This window comes from Malus sylvestris, chromosome 4 (assembly GCF_916048215.2).
Source record: "Malus sylvestris chromosome 4, drMalSylv7.2, whole genome shotgun sequence".
Taxonomy (NCBI): domain Eukaryota; kingdom Viridiplantae; phylum Streptophyta; class Magnoliopsida; order Rosales; family Rosaceae; genus Malus; species Malus sylvestris.
This window is the reverse complement of record NC_062263.1, coordinates 8,012,242-8,032,584: the sequence shown is the minus strand read 5'-3', so window position 1 is coordinate 8,032,584 and position 20,343 is coordinate 8,012,242. Positions and strand designations below refer to the sequence as shown.

General features: G+C 41.1%; 2 protein-coding genes and 1 long non-coding RNA gene across 3 annotated transcripts; 2 read left to right on the top strand and 1 right to left on the bottom strand.

Annotated features, from left to right (window-relative positions):
• The first annotated feature begins 1,599 nt into the window (after positions 1 to 1,599).
• LOC126619656 (uncharacterized) lies at positions 1,600 to 16,901 on the top strand. Its single transcript, XR_007622124.1, has 3 exons — positions 1,600 to 1,842; positions 2,457 to 3,047; positions 16,728 to 16,901. It is a non-coding gene; the product is annotated as an uncharacterized LOC126619656 (long non-coding RNA).
• Positions 3,042 to 17,961, bottom strand: LOC126619654 (uncharacterized). The gene is made up of 2 exons (XM_050288069.1): positions 17,814 to 17,961; positions 3,042 to 5,047 (listed from the first exon to the last, which is right to left on the bottom strand). Exons 1-2 carry the CDS (start codon positions 17,950 to 17,952, stop codon positions 4,359 to 4,361), a joined length of 828 nt encoding a protein of 275 aa, XP_050144026.1. The 5' UTR covers positions 17,953 to 17,961; the 3' UTR covers positions 3,042 to 4,358.
• Positions 7,136 to 8,969, top strand: LOC126619655 (bifunctional adenosine 5'-phosphosulfate phosphorylase/adenylylsulfatase HINT4-like). Its single transcript, XM_050288070.1, has 6 exons — positions 7,136 to 7,342; positions 7,547 to 7,593; positions 7,685 to 7,761; positions 7,912 to 7,978; positions 8,418 to 8,495; positions 8,604 to 8,969. Exons 1-6 carry the CDS (start codon positions 7,259 to 7,261, stop codon positions 8,707 to 8,709), a joined length of 459 nt encoding a protein of 152 aa, XP_050144027.1. The 5' UTR covers positions 7,136 to 7,258; the 3' UTR covers positions 8,710 to 8,969.
• Positions 17,962 to 20,343: the final 2,382 nt, after the last annotated feature.

Below are 20,343 nucleotides of genomic sequence, written 5' to 3'. Positions count from 1 at the left end.
ATTAGTGTGGATAAGTATATAAATGGATAGAGATAGGAAAGCAAACACAAGATGTACGTGGTTCACCCAGATTGGCTACGTCCACGGAATAGAAGAGTTCTCATTAATTGTGAAGGGTTTACACAAGTACATAGGTTTAAGCTCTCCTTTAGTGAGTACAAGAGAATGATTTAGTACAAATGACATTAGGAAATATTGTGGGAGACTGATCTCGTAATCACGAAACTTCTAAGTATCGGAGTGTGGTGTCGTCTTGACTTGCCTTATCTGTCTCATAGGTAGATGTGGCATCTTCTCTGGAAGTACTCTTCCTCCATCCAGGGGTGGTATCTTTAACTGGTGGAGATGCACAAGGTAATGTATCAATTTCACTTGAAGCTTACTTGTAGTTTCAGGCTTAGTCAAGCGCGATACAAACCATGTAGTAGGAGTCCCCCAAGTCGCCGAGCTAGGGGGTCTGCTGAAAGAGGTGACAGACAAGGTAAGCAATCAGAGCTCCGACTAATTGTTCACCTTCTCCCCATCTTGTAGCAGCATGAAGGATAAAGAGAAGAAAAATGAGAAGAGATGATATGAGATACTTTTGCTTTTGAAGAAGTAACTTTCCACAGGCTTATTCTTGAACTGGGTTGGAGGGTTTTCTGGTTTCCTCCAGAGTATTAAGGCCGACTGAAGAATTTGAGGGTCAAAACAAGTCCATCAAATCTAGAGTACGTTCCACCCTGCTGATATGGGATACTTTTGCTTTTGACAGAGTAATGGATGTATCGGCACGTGTGCTGTTACGCTTGTCTCCACATGCTTCCTTGTATCCTTCGCACTTGCCCTATCTGTTCCTCAAGCAAATGCGGAATCTTCCCTGGAAACATAAGATGTTGAAGATGAGTACTCGAGAGCAATGCCAGGTAAGTAATCAGGTAAGGGGTTCTAAGCAGTCAGTTCCTAGCTGGAAGCTTGATTCCAAGTGCTGACTGATTGCTCTCTTTCTCCTTGTCTTGCAGGTAAAAACAAGGCCAAAAGAAAAGACAGGGAAAAAGCATGATATGGGATACTCTTGCTTTTAACCCTAATGATATGAGATATTCTTGCTCTAGTATAGCTTGTTTGCAGAGGTATTATCGGGGGGAAAGAAAGCTGAATATTTCGAAAGGCTTCGTTGGGAGTGCCCTCTTAGATATGATGAAGGGTTGAGCATTTTTGCAGGTCTGCCTGTCCGTTGGGGATGGAGGTCGACATATATAGGAGTCTCCCTAACAACAAGTAGTAATGTTATTCCTTTACCCTGCTTGGTCATAGCACGGTAGTGGGAGCTGCCAGTTTCACATGTTTTAACTCTGTCAGAGCACTTTGAAAAGGTGGTCTGTGGTATCTGGCTCTCGAGATTCGGAGAACGATGCCTCTTCGATTTTTGAGAAAGCAATCATGCTGGGGGTCTGACTCTCGAGATTCGGAGAGCAATGTCTCTTCGATTTTTGAGGAAGTAATCATGTTGGGAGTCTGGCTCTCGAGATTCGGAGGGCGGTGCCTCTTCGATTTTGGAGCAAGCAATCTTGTTGGGAGTGTTGTCTCGAATGTGAGTAAAGGTTGGGCATGTTTGCTAGTCTACCTTGCCACGAAGCACAAAGGTTGACACACAGGGACTTTCCAATTATCCAGCAATGGTACTGTTCCTTTACCCTCTCTTCGATTTTGAGAAAGTAGTCATGTTGGGAGTCTGGCTCTCGAGATTCGGATGACGGTGCCTCTTCGATTTTGGAGCAAGCAATCTTGTTGGGAGTGTTTTCTCGAATGTGAGTAAAGGTTTGGCATGTTTGCTAGTCTACCTTGCCACGAAGCACAGAGGTTGACACACAGGGACTTTCCAATTATCCGGCAGTGGTACTGTTCCTTTACCCTTGTGGGTAATAATATGGTAGCTAGACCTTCAAAATTTATGTGTCTAAACTTTTGTTAGTGCTGTTTCTTTGCTATTCTTTTACCTTTCTTAGTCAGAGCGATGTAGTGGGAGCTGCAAGCTTCACGTGCTCAACTTTGGCAGAGAACTTTGGCAAAGTTATCTGTGGTACCCATGAGCTATTGTTGCGTGTGGGAAGTGGGTGATTGAACAATAAGATTCATGTGCTTTCTACTTCACCAGAAGTCTTCGACAGAATGCCCATAATTTCTGCAAAGCTGAGTGTGCGTGTGACAGGTGCTGACAAGGCTAGAAAAGTAGGTGCCTCTTCGATTTCTGAGATCGGCCCTCGTGGTCTCTAAGCAGCCCAGCTTTTGAGAAAGCGAGCGCCTCTTCGATGGATTCGGAGAACGATGCCTCATCGATTTTTGAGAAAGCAATCATGTTGGGGGTGTAGCGTGCCTCTTCGATTTTGGAGCAAGCAATCTTGTTGGGAGTGTTTTCTCGAATGTGAGTAAAGGTTGGACATGTTTGCTAGTCTACCTTGCCACGAAGCACAGAGGTTGACACACAGGGACTTTCCAATTATCCAGCAATGGTACTGTTCCTTTACCCTCTCTTCGATTTTTAAGAAAGTAGTCATGTTGGGAGTCTGGCTCTCGAGATTCGGAGAACGGTGCCTCTTCGATTTTTGGAGCAAGCAATCTTATTGGGAGTGTTTTCTCGAATGTGAGTAAAGGTTGGGCATGTTTGCTAGTCTACCTTGCCACGAAGCACAGAGGTTGACACACAGGGACTTTCCAATTATCCAGCAGTGGTACTGTTCCTTTACCCTTATGGGTAATAATATGGTAGCTAGACCTTCAAAATTTATGGGTCTAAACTTTGTTAGTGCTGTTTCTTTGCTATTCTTTTACCCTTCTTGGTCAGAGCGATGTAGTGGGAGCTGCAAGCTTCATGTGCTCAACTTTGGCAGAGAATTTTGGCAAAGTTATCTGTGGTACCCATGAGCTATTGTTGCATGTGGGAAGTGGGTGATTGAACAGTAAGATTCATGTGTTTTCTACTTCCCCAGAAGTCTTTGACAGAATGCCCATAATTTCTGCAAAGCTGAGTGTGCGTGTGACAGGTGCTGACAAGGCTGGAAAAGTAGGTGCCTCTTCGATTTCTGAGAGCGGCCCTCGTGGTTTCTGGGGAGCCCAGCTTTTGAGAAAGCGAGCGCATCTTCGATTTCTGAGATCGGCATTCGTGGTCTTTGAGCAGCCCAACTTTTGAGAAAGCAAACGCCTCTTCGATTTCTGAGATCAACCCTCGTGATCTCTAAGCAGCCCAGCTTTTGAGAAAGCAAACGCCTCTTCGATTTCTGAGCAAGCGCCTCTTCGATTTCTAAAGCTCCGTCGAGTGCAGATTTTTATAGGGACTGGCATTAAGTTCCAAAGCACACTTGAATCTCCACCAGTAGAAGCTTCATTCTTGCACTTCTAAGATCTTGATTTGTCCGACCTCTTCTCTCTTCAACACCTTTGAAAATGTCTGGCCCCTCCGACCGTCGTTTTGACTTGAACCTTGTTGAAGAGGCAGCCCCGCCTTCTCCAGACAACATATGGCGCCCATCCTTCTTCTCCCCTACTGGTCCTCTTACCGTTGGGGATTCCGTGATGAAGAATGATATGACTGCTGCGGTGGTGGCCAGGAACCTTCTCACTCCCAAAGATAACAGACTACTTTCCAAACGGTCTGATGAGTTAGCTGTTACGGATTCGCTGGCTCTCAGTGTTCAGTGTGCAGGTTCTGTGTCTAATATGGCCCAACGCCTATTTGCTCGAACCCGCCAAGTTGAATCATTGGCGGCTGAAGTTATGAGTCTCAAACAGGAGATTAGAGGGCTCAAGCATGAGAATAAACAGTTGCACCGGCTCGCACATGACTATGCTACAAACATGAAGAGGAAGCTTGACCAGATGAAGGAAACTGATGGTCAGGTTTTACTTGATCATCAGAGATTTGTGGGTTTGTTCCAAAGGCATTTATTGCCTTCGTCTTCTGGGGCTGTACCGCGTAATGAAGCTCCAAATGATCAACCTCTGATGCCTCCTCCTTCTAGGGTTCTGTCCAGTACTGAGGCTCCAAATGATCCCCCTCCGGTGCCTTCTCTTTCTGGGGCTCTACCGACTGCTGAGACTTCTCCTAAGCAACCTTTGTGAAGGCTCCATCTTGTGTGTTTATTTTGACTCATGTATATGTACATATTTGTAGCTTATCGGGGATATCAATAATTAAGCTTTCCTTCATTTCAACGTATTGTGTTAAATACACCAAAGCCTTCTTCGCTAAGTTCTTTGAATTTTCTTTTGTTGAAGCTTGTATGTTGAAGCTTTCAGAGTGGGGCATGTAGGTTGGGGTAGTGTTCCCTTAATTTCCCGAGTGAGGAAAACTTCTCGGTTGGAGACTAGAAAAATCCGAGTCACTGAGTGGGATCGGCTATATGAATCTTAGAACGCCATTGTGCTCGATCCTGTGTCATGTCCTTCGTTAGATCCAAGTACTCTAAGTCTTTTCTTAGAGTCTCTTCCAAAGTTTTCCTAGGTCTTCCTCTACCCCTTCGGCCCTGAACCTCTGTCCCATAGTCGCTTCTTCTAATCGGAGCGTCAGTAGGCCTTCTTTGCACATGTCCAAACCACCGTAACCGATTTTCTCTCATCTTTCCTTCAATTTCGGCTACTCCTACTTTACCCCGGATATCCTCATTCCTAATCTTATCCTTTCTCGTGTGCCCACACATCCAACGAAGCATCCTCATCTCCGCTACACCCATTTTGTGTACGTGTTGATGTTTCACCGCCCAACATTCTGTGCCATACAGCATCGCCGGCCTTATTGCCGTCCTATAAAATTTTCCCTTGAGCTTCAGTGGCATACGGCGGTCACACAACACGCCGGATGCACTCTTCCACTTCATCCATCCAGCTTGTATTCTATGGTTGAGATCTCCATCTAATTCTCCGTTCTTTTGCAAGATAGATCCTAGGTAACGAAAACGGTCGCTTTTTGGTATTTCTTGATCTCCGATCCTCACCCCTAACTCGTTTTGGCCTCCATTTGCACTGAACTTGCACTCCATATATTCTGTCTTTGATCGGCTTAGGCGAAGACCTTTGGATTCCAACACTTCTCTCCAAAGGTTAAGCTTTGCATTTACCCCTTCCTGAGTTTCATCTATCAACACTATATCGTCTGCGAAAAGCATACACCAAGGAATATCATCTTGAATATGTCCTGTTAACTCATCCATTACCAACGCAAAAAGGTAAGGACTTAAGGATGAGCCTTGATGTAATCCTACAGATATGGGAAAGCTTTCGGTTTGTCCTTCATGAGTTCTTACGGCAGTCTTTGCTCTTTCATACATATCCTTTATAGCTTGGATATATGCTACTTGTACTCCTTTCTTCTCTAAAATCCTTCAAAGAATGTCTCTTGGGACCCTATCATACGTTTTTTTCCAAATCTATAAAGACCATGTGTAAATCCTTTTTCCCATCTCTATATCTTTCCATCAATCTTCGTAAGAGATAGATTACCTCCATGGTTGAGCGCCCTGGCATGAACCCGAATTGGTTGTCCGAAACCCGTGTCTCTTGCCTCAATCTATGCTCAATGACTCTCTCCTAGAGCTTCATTGTATGACTCATTAGCTTAATACCCCTATAGTTCATGCAATTTTGTACGTCGCCCTTATTCTTGTAGATAGGCACCAAAGTGCTCGTTCGCCACTCATTTGGCATCTTCTTCGTTTTCAAAATCCTATTGAAAAGGTCAGTGAGCCATGTTATACCTGTCTCTCCCAAAAGTTTCCACACTTCGATTGGTATATCGTCTGGGCCTATTGCTTTTTTATGCTTCATCTTCTTCAAAGCTACAATCACTTCTTCCTTCCGGATTCGACGATAAAAAGAGTAGTTTCTACACTCTTCTGAGTTACTCAACTCCCCTAAAGAAGCACTCATTTCATGTCCTTCATTGAAAAGATTATGAAAATAACCTCTCCATCTGTCTTTAACCGCGTTCTCTGTAGCAAGAACCTTTCCATCCTCATCCCGAAGAATAAAAATAGAGGTCTGCCTTGGCATTTGACTTCCCAAAGTAAGTAGGCGAACAACTTTATGCTTTCTATTTAGAAGAAATTCCAATGGCTCCCCCAGAGCTTTAAACAGTAATTCAAATTGTGATAGTGATCGTTGTAGTGCTGGTGTTGGTGATGGTGATGGTGATGATGATGTTGGTGAGGGGTTGGTGATGGTGGGGAAGATGGTGGTTGCAATGGTGGTCGTAGTGGTGAAGAAGTTGGTGGTGCAATAGGTGGCAGTGGCAATTATGATGGGGGACACTATTGGTGGTGGCATTGACTTCGTAGGTGGTGGTGGAGGAGTCGGAAAAGGTAGATGATGTCATTTAGAAAAAATCAATGAGTTTATCATATGAAATAAAAATATTTATTAAAGTTTATATTATGCTTCTACTCAAACAGCTTTAAAAAGCAATTTAAATGCTGTTTTTAAACATGTGGTCAAATATCTTAATGGATAGGGTAATGTGTTTTCACTCATGTATCCTGATTCAAAACTCTCCATCCTCTAAATTATTGTAATAATTTCAAATCCTCTCATCTCCTTTTAATAATAAAAGTTACTATCTTATTAAGCATCATACGTGAGATATTAGGGATGACAAAGCAAACCGTTAAACCCAATAACTGTGGATAACTGTTCGAATGAGACGGATTTGGAGATGAAAATTATGGTATATTTTGGATAGGGGAAAACCCAAAAATATTATTCGGTTATGGTATTAACTATGGTTATATGAGTCTCCAATTTATATCTGTTCCCGAATCCGATATATAACAACTCATATATAATATAATATAATATAATATAGTATTGTGTTATAATATATATATATATATATATATATATTCTCTGAACTCATTACCTAGAGAATTACAAAAGTTGCATTTTGTGGAAAGTTCACAAGTTTTGAATCAAAACCAATGTGAATTCAATGGTGCTTATAGGAGAGATCAAAAAGATCATCCAACATCATCAGTGTCTTAAATTCAATGGTTCTTTTCGTAATTTTAAAGATGATTATATCATTTTCGTTTTTAAACTGAACCGTCGCTATGAGATACCATCTCAAATACCACAGATACCTTCGAAAAAAAGGTTTATCGGGCAGAACAGAGAAAGCGTCATCCTTATACAAAAATAATAGTTAAGAAAATGCTGGCAACAAAACAAATCACGGATAGAGCTCCAAACGCGTCTGACTCCCATCAACTCTGCTCGCGGCTTAGGGTCGCCGATGGCGGCAGTAGCAGCCGCAGCTTCACCGTGCATCTTCTGCCAGATCGCCGGAAAATCCACCTCGACCACTCTCCTCCACACTGTCTGCTCTCTGTCTCTCTCTCTCTCTCTCCCTCTCTCTCTCTCCACCCATTTATTTTTCCTTTCCACTTTAGTTTGGTTGCTCAGAATGTTGACCTTTCAATTGGGTTTTATCCCCTTCCCATTTTCTCAGCAACCAAACGCTGCTTGTCGTAATTATCTTGATGCTGTAGTTCAGTAATTGGTCAACTGGTTTTTCCTGCAGGATGAAAAGGTCGTTGCTTTTCAAGACATCAACCCTGCCGCTGTAAGGTACTGATAGAATGTAATTTCCCAATTTTTATGCATGAATTTTACCATGTTAATTGAATTTTAAGTCGAATTCCAATCTAATCCTGTGTAGGCATTACTTGGTTATTCCTGTGGATCACATTCCAACTGTTAAGGATCTTCAGAGGAGACCTGAAGACTACTCTTTGGGTAATCTAATCTGAATTTGTTGGTATCTTTAGATCAAAATCATATCTGATTGAACCAATGTGTGACTTTTCTTGCTATTTCTTAATTTTTCGCCTTTTGTTGTTGATATGTTTCGTGCTTATGTTCTCCATTTTTTTCATTGTTATACAGTAAGTCACATGTTAGAAGTGGGGAAAACGCTAATACAACGAGATGCACCGCAATGCCATCAGTACAGGTATTGCCTTGCGATTTAAGTTTTTTCTTAGTATTATTTTCGGGTTTGTATTTGCGTGCACAAACAGATTGATCTTGAGAAGCTACTTCATGTAAATCTGTGCTAAGATTTGTATCACGTCATTATGCTATCCCCAAAGAATTCAGAACAATCGGTTGGTTTAATAAAATCCTTATATGCTGTCTAAACAGATTGCTTAATGCAGAAATGAGCTGGTGAAGAATGTGACTTTTAATTAATTCTCTAATTTGGTGTATCCCTGACCAACTAGGCCGCTTTACACCATCTTTGGAAGAGGGTCTTTCTGTAAATGAGTTTGTGAGATTGCTTATGAATCCTTAAATGAAAATGATTGGATCAAAATAATAGGATTTCATGATTCAAACGATTTCAAATATGAAAGAGTTTTGATTATGATTTTAGACTTTCCTTTTGACAGATTTGGATTTCATCAGCCTCCATTCAACTCCGTTAACCATCTTCACCTACATTGTTTTGCACTACCCTACACACCCAGGCAAGCTATTTGGGGTTTTCATACTTGTTTTGTACCTCGGAGATTTCTCTTACATGATTATATCCTGCTTGTTCATTGAACTGACATACCTAATAATACTTGGAACAGATGGAAGTGTATAAAGTATTTGTCTGTGGGATCAATTGGATTTGTTGAAGCTGAAAAGCTGTTGGGCAAGATCATGCCTTTGCCACCAGTTATTTCAAAAGTTTGATGCTTGTTGTGATTAGTAGTTGAAACTTGAACACGACTGCATTGGCTTTCCGTAATAAGCGAGTCAACTTTGTAACACAACTGAGAAAAGGTATAGATTATCTTTCAGCATTCTGATGAATTATGTATTGTCGGTTCTTGTTATTCTTATAGTCTGCATTTCCTCAGTGATGCTTTTGTTTCAATTTTTGGGTGCTTTGTACAAATTACTCTACATGCTCATAAGAAATACTAAGATTTAGAAAGATCCAGCAGCAGCAATTTCTGGTGTATAAGCTTAGTTGGTAGTCTCCTTAGCAAACATCATACTGCATTTGCTTATCGGTTTTTAAGAGATAGGTCTTTTGAGCGATAAGATCTCTACTTGGTGGGATAAACGAGCTCGTGAAGTTGAACATGGGCAGGGTTTGCCTGCATTTTTAGCGTAAAAACGCCTTTTTCGAAGCATTTCGTCAGACGCATTTCTTCAAACAGAACGTGTGAAGGCATAAGAGGAAAATTAAGACGTACAAGTTACAACCCTTCTCATACATTAACTAATAATTAAGAGAATAATTTGCAACTAATACTCTCAAAGAAGAAGGCTACTTGAATGGATGAAAAACCTCTGTGTTGATTTGTAAATCTCAATTTTCTTTTTAGAGTTACAATGTGTGTTCTTCACAATTTGAAAATTTTAAGACTTATACTACTTTTAATTTCAATGGAAATTATTTGGAAATTAAATTCAGTAAGTATGGAACTACCCACCCTTTTGGTGTAATTTTATATTGGTCCTAATAACCCATTAAAACTTTTGAAATAATTAGCTAACGTTTTGAAAAAAGGAAATTTGCTAATTTACCAATGTTAAGTGATGGCGTTAGCATTAAGTGACGATTTCACTGACATTAAATTATGATGTGGACAAATAATGAAATTGGTTATCACTAACATGTCATTTATGGAGCTCTGTATTCTCAAATGGACCCTTTTATCCAAGTTAAACTCTAAATTTGCTTAGTTGAAAGCGGTTGGTTTAGGGATTAGAGCTTGAGATATGATCTGAGAGTGAAAACCCATCGATCCTACTTCATGTCGTAACTGACACTTAGTGACTAATCTAATTTATAAAAAGTAGGTAATTGTTTGGAATTTGAAAGGTTGAAGCGATCGTTTAGAATCATCCCTTTCCAAAGAAGGCAATTCCCTTAGCTTTCGACTCACTCATAAGTCTTGCTTATGATACCATGCTTTAAATTGCAGCTGTTTGCACTCAAAATATACCTATTTTTATTTCTTTGGGCAATTTGGGTAAAATATGGCATTTGGAGGATTAATGAGCAAGAAGACTAACTTGGAAGATATTTAGCTATCAAGTGGGATAGGTTGGCACTACAATATTGTTTCTCCAATATGTTTGGGTGGTGGAGATTTGCACGCCTTCAAGTAGATTGGAAAAGCATGCAAATATTCTTGCAGGAGGCATGTGAAAGAAGACAGCTTGCTTCTTTTTATTATTAATTTATTATATGTGGTGGAGATATGTGGCGGAGATTCAAACTTGCTTATTCTAAATATTTCACAATACAAGTTGCCCAAGCTTCTTTCGGGCAAGTACAAAAACCTCAGTAGGGGGTTTCCTCCAGACCTCTATAAAAAGGAGCAGATGCACAAGGTTTATGGAGACTCAAACAAACAAACAAAAGCACAAACTCTGCTCAAAACCAGATTTGCCAAAAGCCTTCTTTTATCTAGTTTATTAGCTCTGCTGCTCACTTGCGGTATCGATCTCATTTGTAGCTTTTATGTACTCATTTCCAGTCATATAAATTACAAGCAATCTGCAATATTAGTCACTTTCCTCTGTCATTTATATTTCCAAGCAACCTTGTCATTTACATATTTCCAAGCAACCTTATTCTTCAAAAAAATAAGTAAAGTCCTTATTTTTAAGGTAAACAAAGAACCTCAATTTGAGTAACTCCCACTCAATGGCACAATCTCTTGATTTGAAGTCGAAATGCGCAACCTCAATCATTCAAATCCCGTCTACTAGCGGCATATAGTAGTGGCACGCCCGCACCCACCAATCTCATATGTGAAGTAAATCCCCGGCTTGCCCGCAAGGCTCCATGGCGGATTTAGGGAGCGAACAGCAGCACACCTAGAATCAATATCGGATCATCACCATGGCGTTGGCACTCTTAAAACTTCTTTTTTCTCCTCGTTGCCCTCTTTATTTTATGGTACTTCTCTTGGGCATCATGACTACTGATTGTGGAGACATTACTCGACCACAGGCCGTTAGATTAGGGCACACAAATTCATCTTTTAGCTTGTCATATACTCATCTTAAGTTTTAGATTTCAAATTAAATAAATCAAGCGCAATCGACAAACAAGATTTAACAGTGTGTGTCAGAAGTTAAAAATGGTGTGTATTTGTCATTTATCATTTTCCACCTTGAACTTGAACATAATTTAAAAGTCGACCTTCGTTTCCTCCTTTTACAGTTTAACATATTTTAAATTTAGTGAGTTATCTAATCTAATTCAATACCAGGCATCAAACGTGGAGTTCACATCTTCTGCATGTGGTCTTTTTGCGTATTTATCTCATTTGTTGACACCTGACCATTCGTTTAATCCTCACTTAATAGTGTTAACTCTTCAACTTATCTTATCAATAAAATAAAATAAAAACTAAAAATGAATTAAGCTAAAAAGACACGTATCACTCAAATAAATAAAACACATAGAAATCACACAAGGTTTTTAGTGCAGAAAATTTAATCTCTCAAACGTGACCAAAATGTAGTCTTCATATAAGATAGGAACTCACAAGTCACAATTCAGTTTGGTAATGGTAATGTTAATATTTGTATTCTAAGCATGAGTTTCTGTGCATTGACCATGACTTAGCATTGAATAACTAGTAGAAGCTTAATTAGCTGCCCTACTGGTTTGAAAGCAAAAAAGTTTAATTAATTAATTAATAAAGATGTTAAAGCAAAGTAAGGAGGATGGATGGATGGATGGATGGATGGAAGGAAGGAAAGTAAAACCGGCAGCCATGAACCAGCCTCTTCTCCTGAGAATTAGGGTCAAAGCCAATGCACAAAAATAAGGGCCGCCTAGAGCCACATGACAAATGTTGCCGACATTGTTCTATCTTTTTCTCACTATAGTACTCATTATTTGTAAGTGATCATTTACTACAGTAATAGAAATGTACTGAGATTTTGCATAACGGTGTAGGTTCAAACCTCTTGACTAATCTAATCTTACAAAATTTATCGTTTAAAAAAAAAAACCCCACTATTTATTTCTTTTGGTCACATTTTCCTTTCCATTGTATGGGAGAGTTTTCACCTTCTCTTCCTAAATATATTTTTGTTTGACAATGAAAATTGGTTTCTACACATTTATTTTTTCAATCAAAAAGCAAATAATAAATACATGTGCAGAAAGATTTACATAACTCATAATTTCCTATGTATTTATTATTATTCAAAATTCCATCAAACTTCAAAGTTCAAAATTTAATACACTTACCCCAACATCAATAGCTTCAAATTCCATAAAATTAAATTCAACATTCTTATCTTAGTTATTAGCCAATAAGAATATTAAACATTTAACATAAAACAATACAAAAATGAATATATAATTGGTCAAAGTGGTGAATCTAGAAATCCTACAATTATTTTGATATGTCAGAACGCCGAAATCCTCATACCCAACAACAGCAAGCTTACCTAAAACTTGGAGGGGCGCAAAACAGAAAACGTGAGTAGGCAAAAACAAATGTTTTACAAAATCATTTCATTTATCTAACATTTCTAACCCCTCGCTGTAAAACATGTATAATTTTTCCCAGAATTAGAATATAAGCATATACATAAATATATATGTAAATATATCAATTCAAATCTTCTCATATTCGTAATCATAAGTATGCCATGCCAAGATATAACAGAGTAAATAATTCAGGTGAAAATAACTTAATAGAAATATAACATATTAGCCGGAACCCCTGTGGTAGTCTGTACGGCTGAATTCATAGCTCAAAGTCAATCTAACCGAAATCACTACAATGACCGATACGACACTATATTGCACATGAGTCGGAACCAAATGAAAAGGTCTATATGACAATACTAGGTGTAATATAATTATGCTCAATACTACTCTCACATAATAGAGAGGATCCCTTTCCACCTAATCCACCTAGTCTGGAATCCGGGCCGTTCAAATTTGATCCAACGGCTACAAACAAAGAACCCCTTTAAAATGATCATAACTGTAGCTGTTTGATCAAATTTGAACACCCCGGATCTCAGACTAGATATATTAAGTGAAAAGGAATCCGGAGAGAATCCTTTTCCCCCCACACAAACCCTAATTTTGCTAAGAACTAAAGAGGGGTACGTGTAAACCAACACAAATCCTATCTTCCTTTAATTATGTGACGATAAAAAACACTATCATTGCACGAGTCTAATTTCTGAGTGAGAGCTACTCTTACTAGGGGTAGACAAACGGGTATAGGAACCGCAAGTCAAGATGGGTAATCAAGGTTCAGGATGGGTACGGATCGGTTTCAATTTTTTGTAAGAGAAACGAGGCGGGGCGGGCCGGTTCCAGATGTATAGAAAAACGAGGCCCCAAACTGACCCGTTTGTAATTGCTCGACTCTATCACTTGAGTCCTCGAACTCTATTCTCTCCCGTTGTCTCGTGTGCGTCATCCCCTCCTTCAGTCATCTCGTCCACCAACCCGACATCACCGTCATCGCAAGTCTGGGCCCTGGCGACCACAACGACGACTCAGCAACCTCGATCGTCCTCCTCGAGTCCTCGACGACATCCCAGACTTCAAATCCAGAAAAGCAGAAAAGTAGAAAACGAAAAAAAAAAGAAAAAAAAGCAGAAAACGATCCAAATCGATCCAACAGAAAAGCAAAAAACGATCCAACAGAAAAGCAGAAAAAAAAAACACCGGTCTTTATCATTCATTCTTCAAATCCAAAAAACCCAATTGAAAATAAAACCCAAATAGATCCAGTTCTCCCATAAGATCTTAGAAATTAGACAACAACAACAACAAAGCCTTTTCCCACTAAGTGGGGTCGGCTATATGAATCCTAGAACGCCATTGCGCTCGGTTTTGTGTCATGTCCTCCGTTAGATCCAAGTACTCTAAGTCTTTTCTTAGAGTCTCTTCCAAAGTTTTCCTAGGTCTTCCTCTACCCCTTCGGCCCTGAACCTCTGTCCAGTAGTCACATCTTCGAACCGGAGCGTCAGTAGGCCTTCTTTGCACATGTCCAAATCACCGGAACCGATTTTCTCTCATCTTTCCTTCAATTTCAGCTACTCCTACTTTACCTCGGATATCCTCATTCCCAATCTTATCCTTTCTCGTGTGCCCACACATCCCATGAAGCATCCTCATTTCCGCCACACCCATTTTGTGTACGTGTTGATGCTTCACCGCCTAACATTCTGTGACATACAACATCGCTGGCCTTATTGCCGTCCTATAAAATTTTCCCTTCAGCTTCAGTGACCTACGACGGTCACACAACACGCCGGATGCACTCTTACACTTCATCCATCCAGCTTGTATTCTATGGTTGAGATCTTCATCTAATTCTCCGTTCTCTTGCACGATAGATCCTAGGTAGCGAAAACGGTCGTTTTTTGTGATCTTCGCTAGATTGCTTCGGTCATTAGTGTGGATAAGTATATAAATGGATAGAGATAGGAAAGCAAACACCAGATTGGCTACGTCCACGGAATAGAGGAGTTCTCATTAATTGTGAAGGGTTTACACAAGTACATAGGTTCAAGCTCTCATTTAGTGAGTACAAGTGAATGATTTAGTACAAATGACATTAGGAAATATTGTGGTAGAATGATCTCGTAATCACGAAACTTCTAAGTATCGGAGTGTGGTATCGTCTTGACGTGCCTTATCTGTCTCATAGGTAGATGTGGCATCTTCTCTGGAAGTACTCTTCCTCCATCCAGGGGTGGTATCTTTAACTGGTGGAGATGCACAGGGTAATGTATCAATTTCACTTGAAGCTTACTTGTAGTTTCAGGCTTGGTCAAGCGCGATACAAACCATGTAGTAGGAGTCCCCCAAGTCGCTGAGCTAGGGGATCTGTTGAAAGAGGTGACAGACAAGGTAAGCAATCAGAGCTCCGGCTGATTGTTCACATTCTCCCTATCTTGCAGGCAACATGAAGGATAAAGAGAAGAAAATGAGAAGAGATGATATGGGATACTTTTGCTTTTGAAGAAGTAACTTTCCACAGGCTTATTCTTGAACTGAGCTGGAGGGTTTTCTGGTTTCCTCCAGAGTATAAGGCCGACTGAAGAATTTGAGGGTCAAAACAAGTCCATCAAATCTAGAGTACGTTCGACCCTGCTGATATGGGATACTTTTTCTTTGACAGAGTAATGGATGTATCGGCATGTGTGCTGTTACGCTTGTCTCCACATGCTTCCTTGTATCCTTCTCCCTTGCCTTATTTGTTCCTCAGGCAGATGCGGTATCTTCCCTGGAAGCATAAGATGTTGAAGATGAGTACTCGAGAGCAATGTCAGGTAAGTAATCAGGTAAGGGGTTCCAGGCAGTCAGTTCCTGGCTGGAAGCTTGATTCCAAGTGCTGACTGATTGCTCTTTTTCTCCTTGTCTTGCAGGTAAGAACATGCCAAAAGAAAAGACAGGGAAAAAGCATGATATGGGATACTCTTGCTTTTAACCCTGATGATATGAGATATTCTTGCTCTAGTATAGCTTGTTTGCAGAGGTATTATCGGGGGGAAAGAAAGCTGAATATTTCGAAAGGCTTCGTTGGGAGTGCCCTCTCAGATATGAGGAAGGGTTGAGCATTTTTGCAGGTCTGCCTGTCCGTTGGGGATGGAGGTCGACATATATAGGAGTCTCCTTAACAACAAGTAGTAATGTTATTCCTTTACCCTACTTGGTCATAGCACGGTAGTGGGAGCTGCCAGCTTCACATGTTTTAACTATGTCAGAGCACTTTGAAAAAGTGGTCTGTGGTATCTGGAAAGCTGATGTTGCGTGTGAAGATTACAGACAGCTTTATCAAGGAGATCCGGCTCTTGAAGTTGGGAAAATGTTGCCTTTTCGGTTTTCAAACAAGCAATCCTATCGGGGATCTGGTTTTCGAAATTCGGAGAACGATGCCTCTTCGATTTTTGAGAAAGCAATCATGCTGGGGGTCTGGCTCTCGAGATTCGGAGAGCGGTGTCTCTTCGATTTTTGAGAAAGTAATCATGTTGGGAGTCTGGCTCTCGAGATTCGGAGGGCGGTGCCTCTTCGATTTTGGAGCAAGCAATCTTGTTGGGAGTGTTTTCTTGAATGTGAGTAAAGGTTGGGCATGTTTGCTAGTCTACCTTGCCACGAAGCACAGAGGTTGACACACAGGGACTTTCCAATTATCCAGCAATGGTACTATTCCTTTACCCTCTCTTCGATTTTTGAGAAAGTAGTCATGTTGGGAGTCTGGCTCTCGAGATTCGGAGGACAGTGCCTCTTCGATTTTGGAGCAAGCAATCTTGTTGGGAGTGTTTTCTCGAATGTGAGTAAAGGTTGGGCATGTTTGCTAGTCTACCTTGCCACGAAGCACAGAGGTTGACACACAGGGACTTTCCAATTATCCAGAGTGGTACTATTCCTTTACCCTTATGGGTAATAATATGGTAGCTAGACCTTCAAAATTTATGTGTCTAAACTTTGTTAGTGCTGCTTCTTTGCTATTCTTTTACCCTTCTTGGTCAGAGCGATGTAGTGGGAGCTGCAAGCTTCACGTGCTCAACTTTGGCAGAGAACTTTGGCAAAGTTATCTGTGGTACCCATGAGCTACTGTTGCGTGTGGGAAGTGGGTGATTGAACAGTAAGACTCATGTGCTTTCTACTTCACCAGAAGTCTTCGACAGAATGCCCATAATTTCTGCAAAGCTGAGTGTGCGTGTGACAGGTGCTGACAAGGCTGGAAAAGTAGGTGCCTCTTCGATTTCTGAGATCGGCCCTCGTGGTCTCTGAGCAGCCCACCTTTTGAGAAAGCAAGCGCCTCTTTGATTTTTGAGATCGGCCTTCGTGGTCTTTGAGCAGCCCAGCTTTTGAGAAAGCAAACGCCTCTTCGATTTCTGAGATCGACCCTCGTGGTCTCTGAGCAGCCCAGCTTTTAAGAAAACAAACGCCTATTCGATTTCTGAGCAGGCGCCTCTTCGATTTCTGAAGCTCCGTCGAGTGCAGATTTTTATAAGGGCTGGCATTAAGTTCCAAAGCATACTTGATTCTCCAACAGTAGAAGCTCCATTTTTGCACTTCTAAGATCTTGATTTGTCCGACCTCTTCTCTCTTCAACACCTTTGAAAATGTCTGGCCCCTCCGACCGTCGTTTTGATTTGAACCTTGTTGAAGAGGCAGCCACGCCATTGTGCTCAGTCCTGTGTCATGTCTTTCGTTAGAACCAAGTACTCTAAGTCTTTTCTTAGAGTCTTCTCCAAAGTTTTCCTAGGTCTTACTCTACCCCTTCGGCCCTGAACCTCTGTCCCATAGTCGCATCTTCTAATCGGAGCGTCAGTAGGCCTTCTTTGCACATGTCCCAACCACCGTAACCGATTTTCTCTCATATTTCCTTCAATTTCGGCTACTCCTACTTTACCCCGGATATCCTCATTCCTAATCTTATCCTTTCTCATGCGCCTACACATCCAACGAAGCATCCTCATCTCCGCTACACCCATTTTGTGTACGTGTTGATGCTTCACCGCCCAACATTCCGTGCCATACAGCATCGCCGGCCTTATTGCCATCCTATAAAATTTTCCCTTGAGCTTCAGTGGCATACGTCGGTCACACAACACGCCGGATGCACTCTTCCACTTCATCCATCCATCTTGTATTCTATGGTTGAGATCTCCATCTAATTCTCCGTTCTTTTGCAAGATAGATCCTAGGTAACGAAAACGGTCGCTCTTTGGTATTTCTTGATCTCCGATCCTCACCCCTAACTCGTTTTGGCCTTCATTTGCACTTAACTTGCACTCCATATATTATGTCTTTGATCGGCTTAGGCGAAGACCTTTAGATTCCAACACTTCTCTCCAAAGGTTAAGCTTTGCATTTACCCCTTCCTGAGTTTCATCTATCAACACTATATCGTCTGCGAAAAGCATACACCAAGGAATATCATCTTGAATATGTCCTGTTAACTCATCCATTACCAACACAAAAAGGGGTAAGGACTTAAGGATGAGCCTTGATGTAATCCTACAGTTATGGGAAAGCTTTCAGTTTGTCCTTCATGAGTTCTTACGGCAGTCTTTGCTCCTTCATACATATCCTTTATAGCTTGGATATATGCTACTCGTACTCCTTTCTTCTCTAAAATCCTCCAAAGAATGTCTCTTGGGACCCTATCATACGCTTTCTCCAAATCTATAAAGACCATGTGTAAATCATTTTCCCCATCTCTATATCTTTCCATCAATCTTCGTAAGAGATAGATTGCCTCCATGGTTGAGCGCCCTGGCATGAACCCGAATTGGTTGTCCGAAACCCGTGTCTCTTGCCTCAATCTATGCTCAATGACTCTCTCCCAGAGCTTCATTGTATGACTCATTAGCTTAATACCCCTATAGTTCATGCAATTTTGTACGTCGCCCTTATTCTTGTAGATAGGCACCAAAGTGCTCGTTCGCCACTCATTTGGCATCTTCTTCGTTTTCAAAATCCTATTGAAAAGGTCAGTGAGCCATGTTATACCCGTCTCTCCCAAAACTTTCCACACTTTGATTGGTATATCGTCTGGGCCTATTGTTTTTCTATGCTTCATCTTCTTCAAAGCTACAACCACTTCTTCCTTCCGGATTCGACGATAAAAAGAGTAGTTTCTACACTCTTCTGAGTTACTCAACTCCCCTAAAGAAGCACTCCTTTCATGTCCTTCATTGAAAAGATTATGAAAATAACCTCTCAATCTGTCTTTAACCGCGTTCTCTGTAGCAAGAACCTTTCCATCCTCATCCTTGATGCACCTCACTTGGTTTAGGTCCATTTTCTTCTTTTCCCTTGCTCTAGGTAGTTTATAGATATCCAACTCTCCTTCTTTGGTATCTAGTCGTTTATACATATCGTCGTAAGGCGCTAACTTAGCTTCTCTCACAGCTTGCTTCGCTTTTCTATACCTTTCACCATTTTCATCAGTCCTATCCTTGTATAAGGCTTTACAACATTCCTTCTTAGCCTTCACCTTTGTTTGTACCTCCTCATTCCACCACCAAGATTCCCTTTTGTGTGGGGCAAAGCCCTTGGACTCTCCTAATACCTCTTTTGCTACTTTTCGGATACAACTAGCCATGGAATCCCACATTTGGCTAGCTTCCCCCTCTCTATCCCACACACACTGGGTGATTACTTTCTCTTTGAAAATGGCTTGTTTTTCTTCTTTTAGATTCCACCATCTAGTCCTTGGGCACTTCTAAGTCTTGTTCTTTTGTCTCACTCTTTTGATATGTACATCCATCACCAACAAGCGATGTTGATTAGCCACGTTCTCTCCTGGTATAACTTTGCAATCCTTACAAGTTATACGATCCCCTTTCCTCATTAGAAGAAAATCTATTTGTGTTTTTGACGACCCACTCTTGTAGGTGATCACATGTTCTTCTCTCTTCTTAAAGAAGGTGTTGGCTAAGAAGAGATCATATGCCATTGCAAAATCCAAGATAGCTTCCCCATCCTCGTTTCTCTCCCCAAAACCATGGCCACCATGAAAACCTCCATAGTTGCCTGTCTCCCTGCCCACGTGTCCATTTAAATCTCCTCCTATAAATAACTTCTCCGTCTGAGCAATTCCTTGCACCAAGTCTCCAAGGTCTTCCCAAAATTTCTCCTTCGAACTCGTATCCAACCCTACTTGAGGTGCGTACGCACTAATCACATTGATAAGTTCTTGTCCTATTACAATCTTGATTGCCATGATTCTATCTCCTACCCTCTTGACATCTACAACATCTTGTGTCAAGGTCTTGTCCACGATGATGCCAACACCGTTTCTCGTTCTATTTGTGCCCGAATACCAAAGTTTAAACCCTGAGTTTTCTAGATCCTTTGCCTTACTACCAACCCACTTAGTTTCTTGTAGGCACATAATATTTATCCTTCTCCTCACCATAACTTCCACTACTTCCATAGATTTTCCCGTTAAGGTTCCTATATTCCACGTTCCTAAACGCATTTTGCTCTCTTGAACTCTACCCTTCTGTCCTAGCTTCTTCACCCTCCCTCGTCTAATAGGATCAAAGTACTTCTTTTGTGTGTCCCGTGTAAATTTGATAGGAGCATATGCTCCCAAACAATTTTGAGTGGAGTCGTTCGAAAAGAAGTTTCTATGGCCCCCTTGCTCATTTAACACTGCATCCGGGTGCCGATGGAGATACAGCGACCCTTGCTCACTTATCACTGTGCTCGGGCCACACAACGCGCCACTTACGGGTGACGCCCTAGCTTTAGCGCGATTTTGTTCTGGGTTAATTTTCATAAGGATTGACGTGATCATGGAGTGCCGGCTGTCGACTACCTGACGCCCTCCCCCTCCTTTATCCGGGCTT

Coding starts and splice junctions, on each gene's coding strand:
- LOC126619655 (XM_050288070.1), top strand. CDS start 7,259: ATGGCGGCAGTAGCAGCCGCAGCTTCACCGTGCATCTTCTGCCAGATC. Junction 7,762..7,911: donor ACCTGAAGACTACTCTTTGG/GTAATCTAATCT, acceptor ATTGTTATACAG/TAAGTCACATGTTAGAAGTG. Junction 8,496..8,603: donor GCACTACCCTACACACCCAG/GCAAGCTATTTG, acceptor TACTTGGAACAG/ATGGAAGTGTATAAAGTATT.
- LOC126619654 (XM_050288069.1), bottom strand. CDS start 17,952: ATGGATGAGTTAACAGGACATATTCAAGATGATATTCCTTGGTGTATG. Junction 5,048..17,813: donor AGAAGTGTTGGAATCTAAAG/GTCTTCGCCTAA, acceptor TGGAATCCAAAG/GTCTTCGCCTAAGCCGATCA.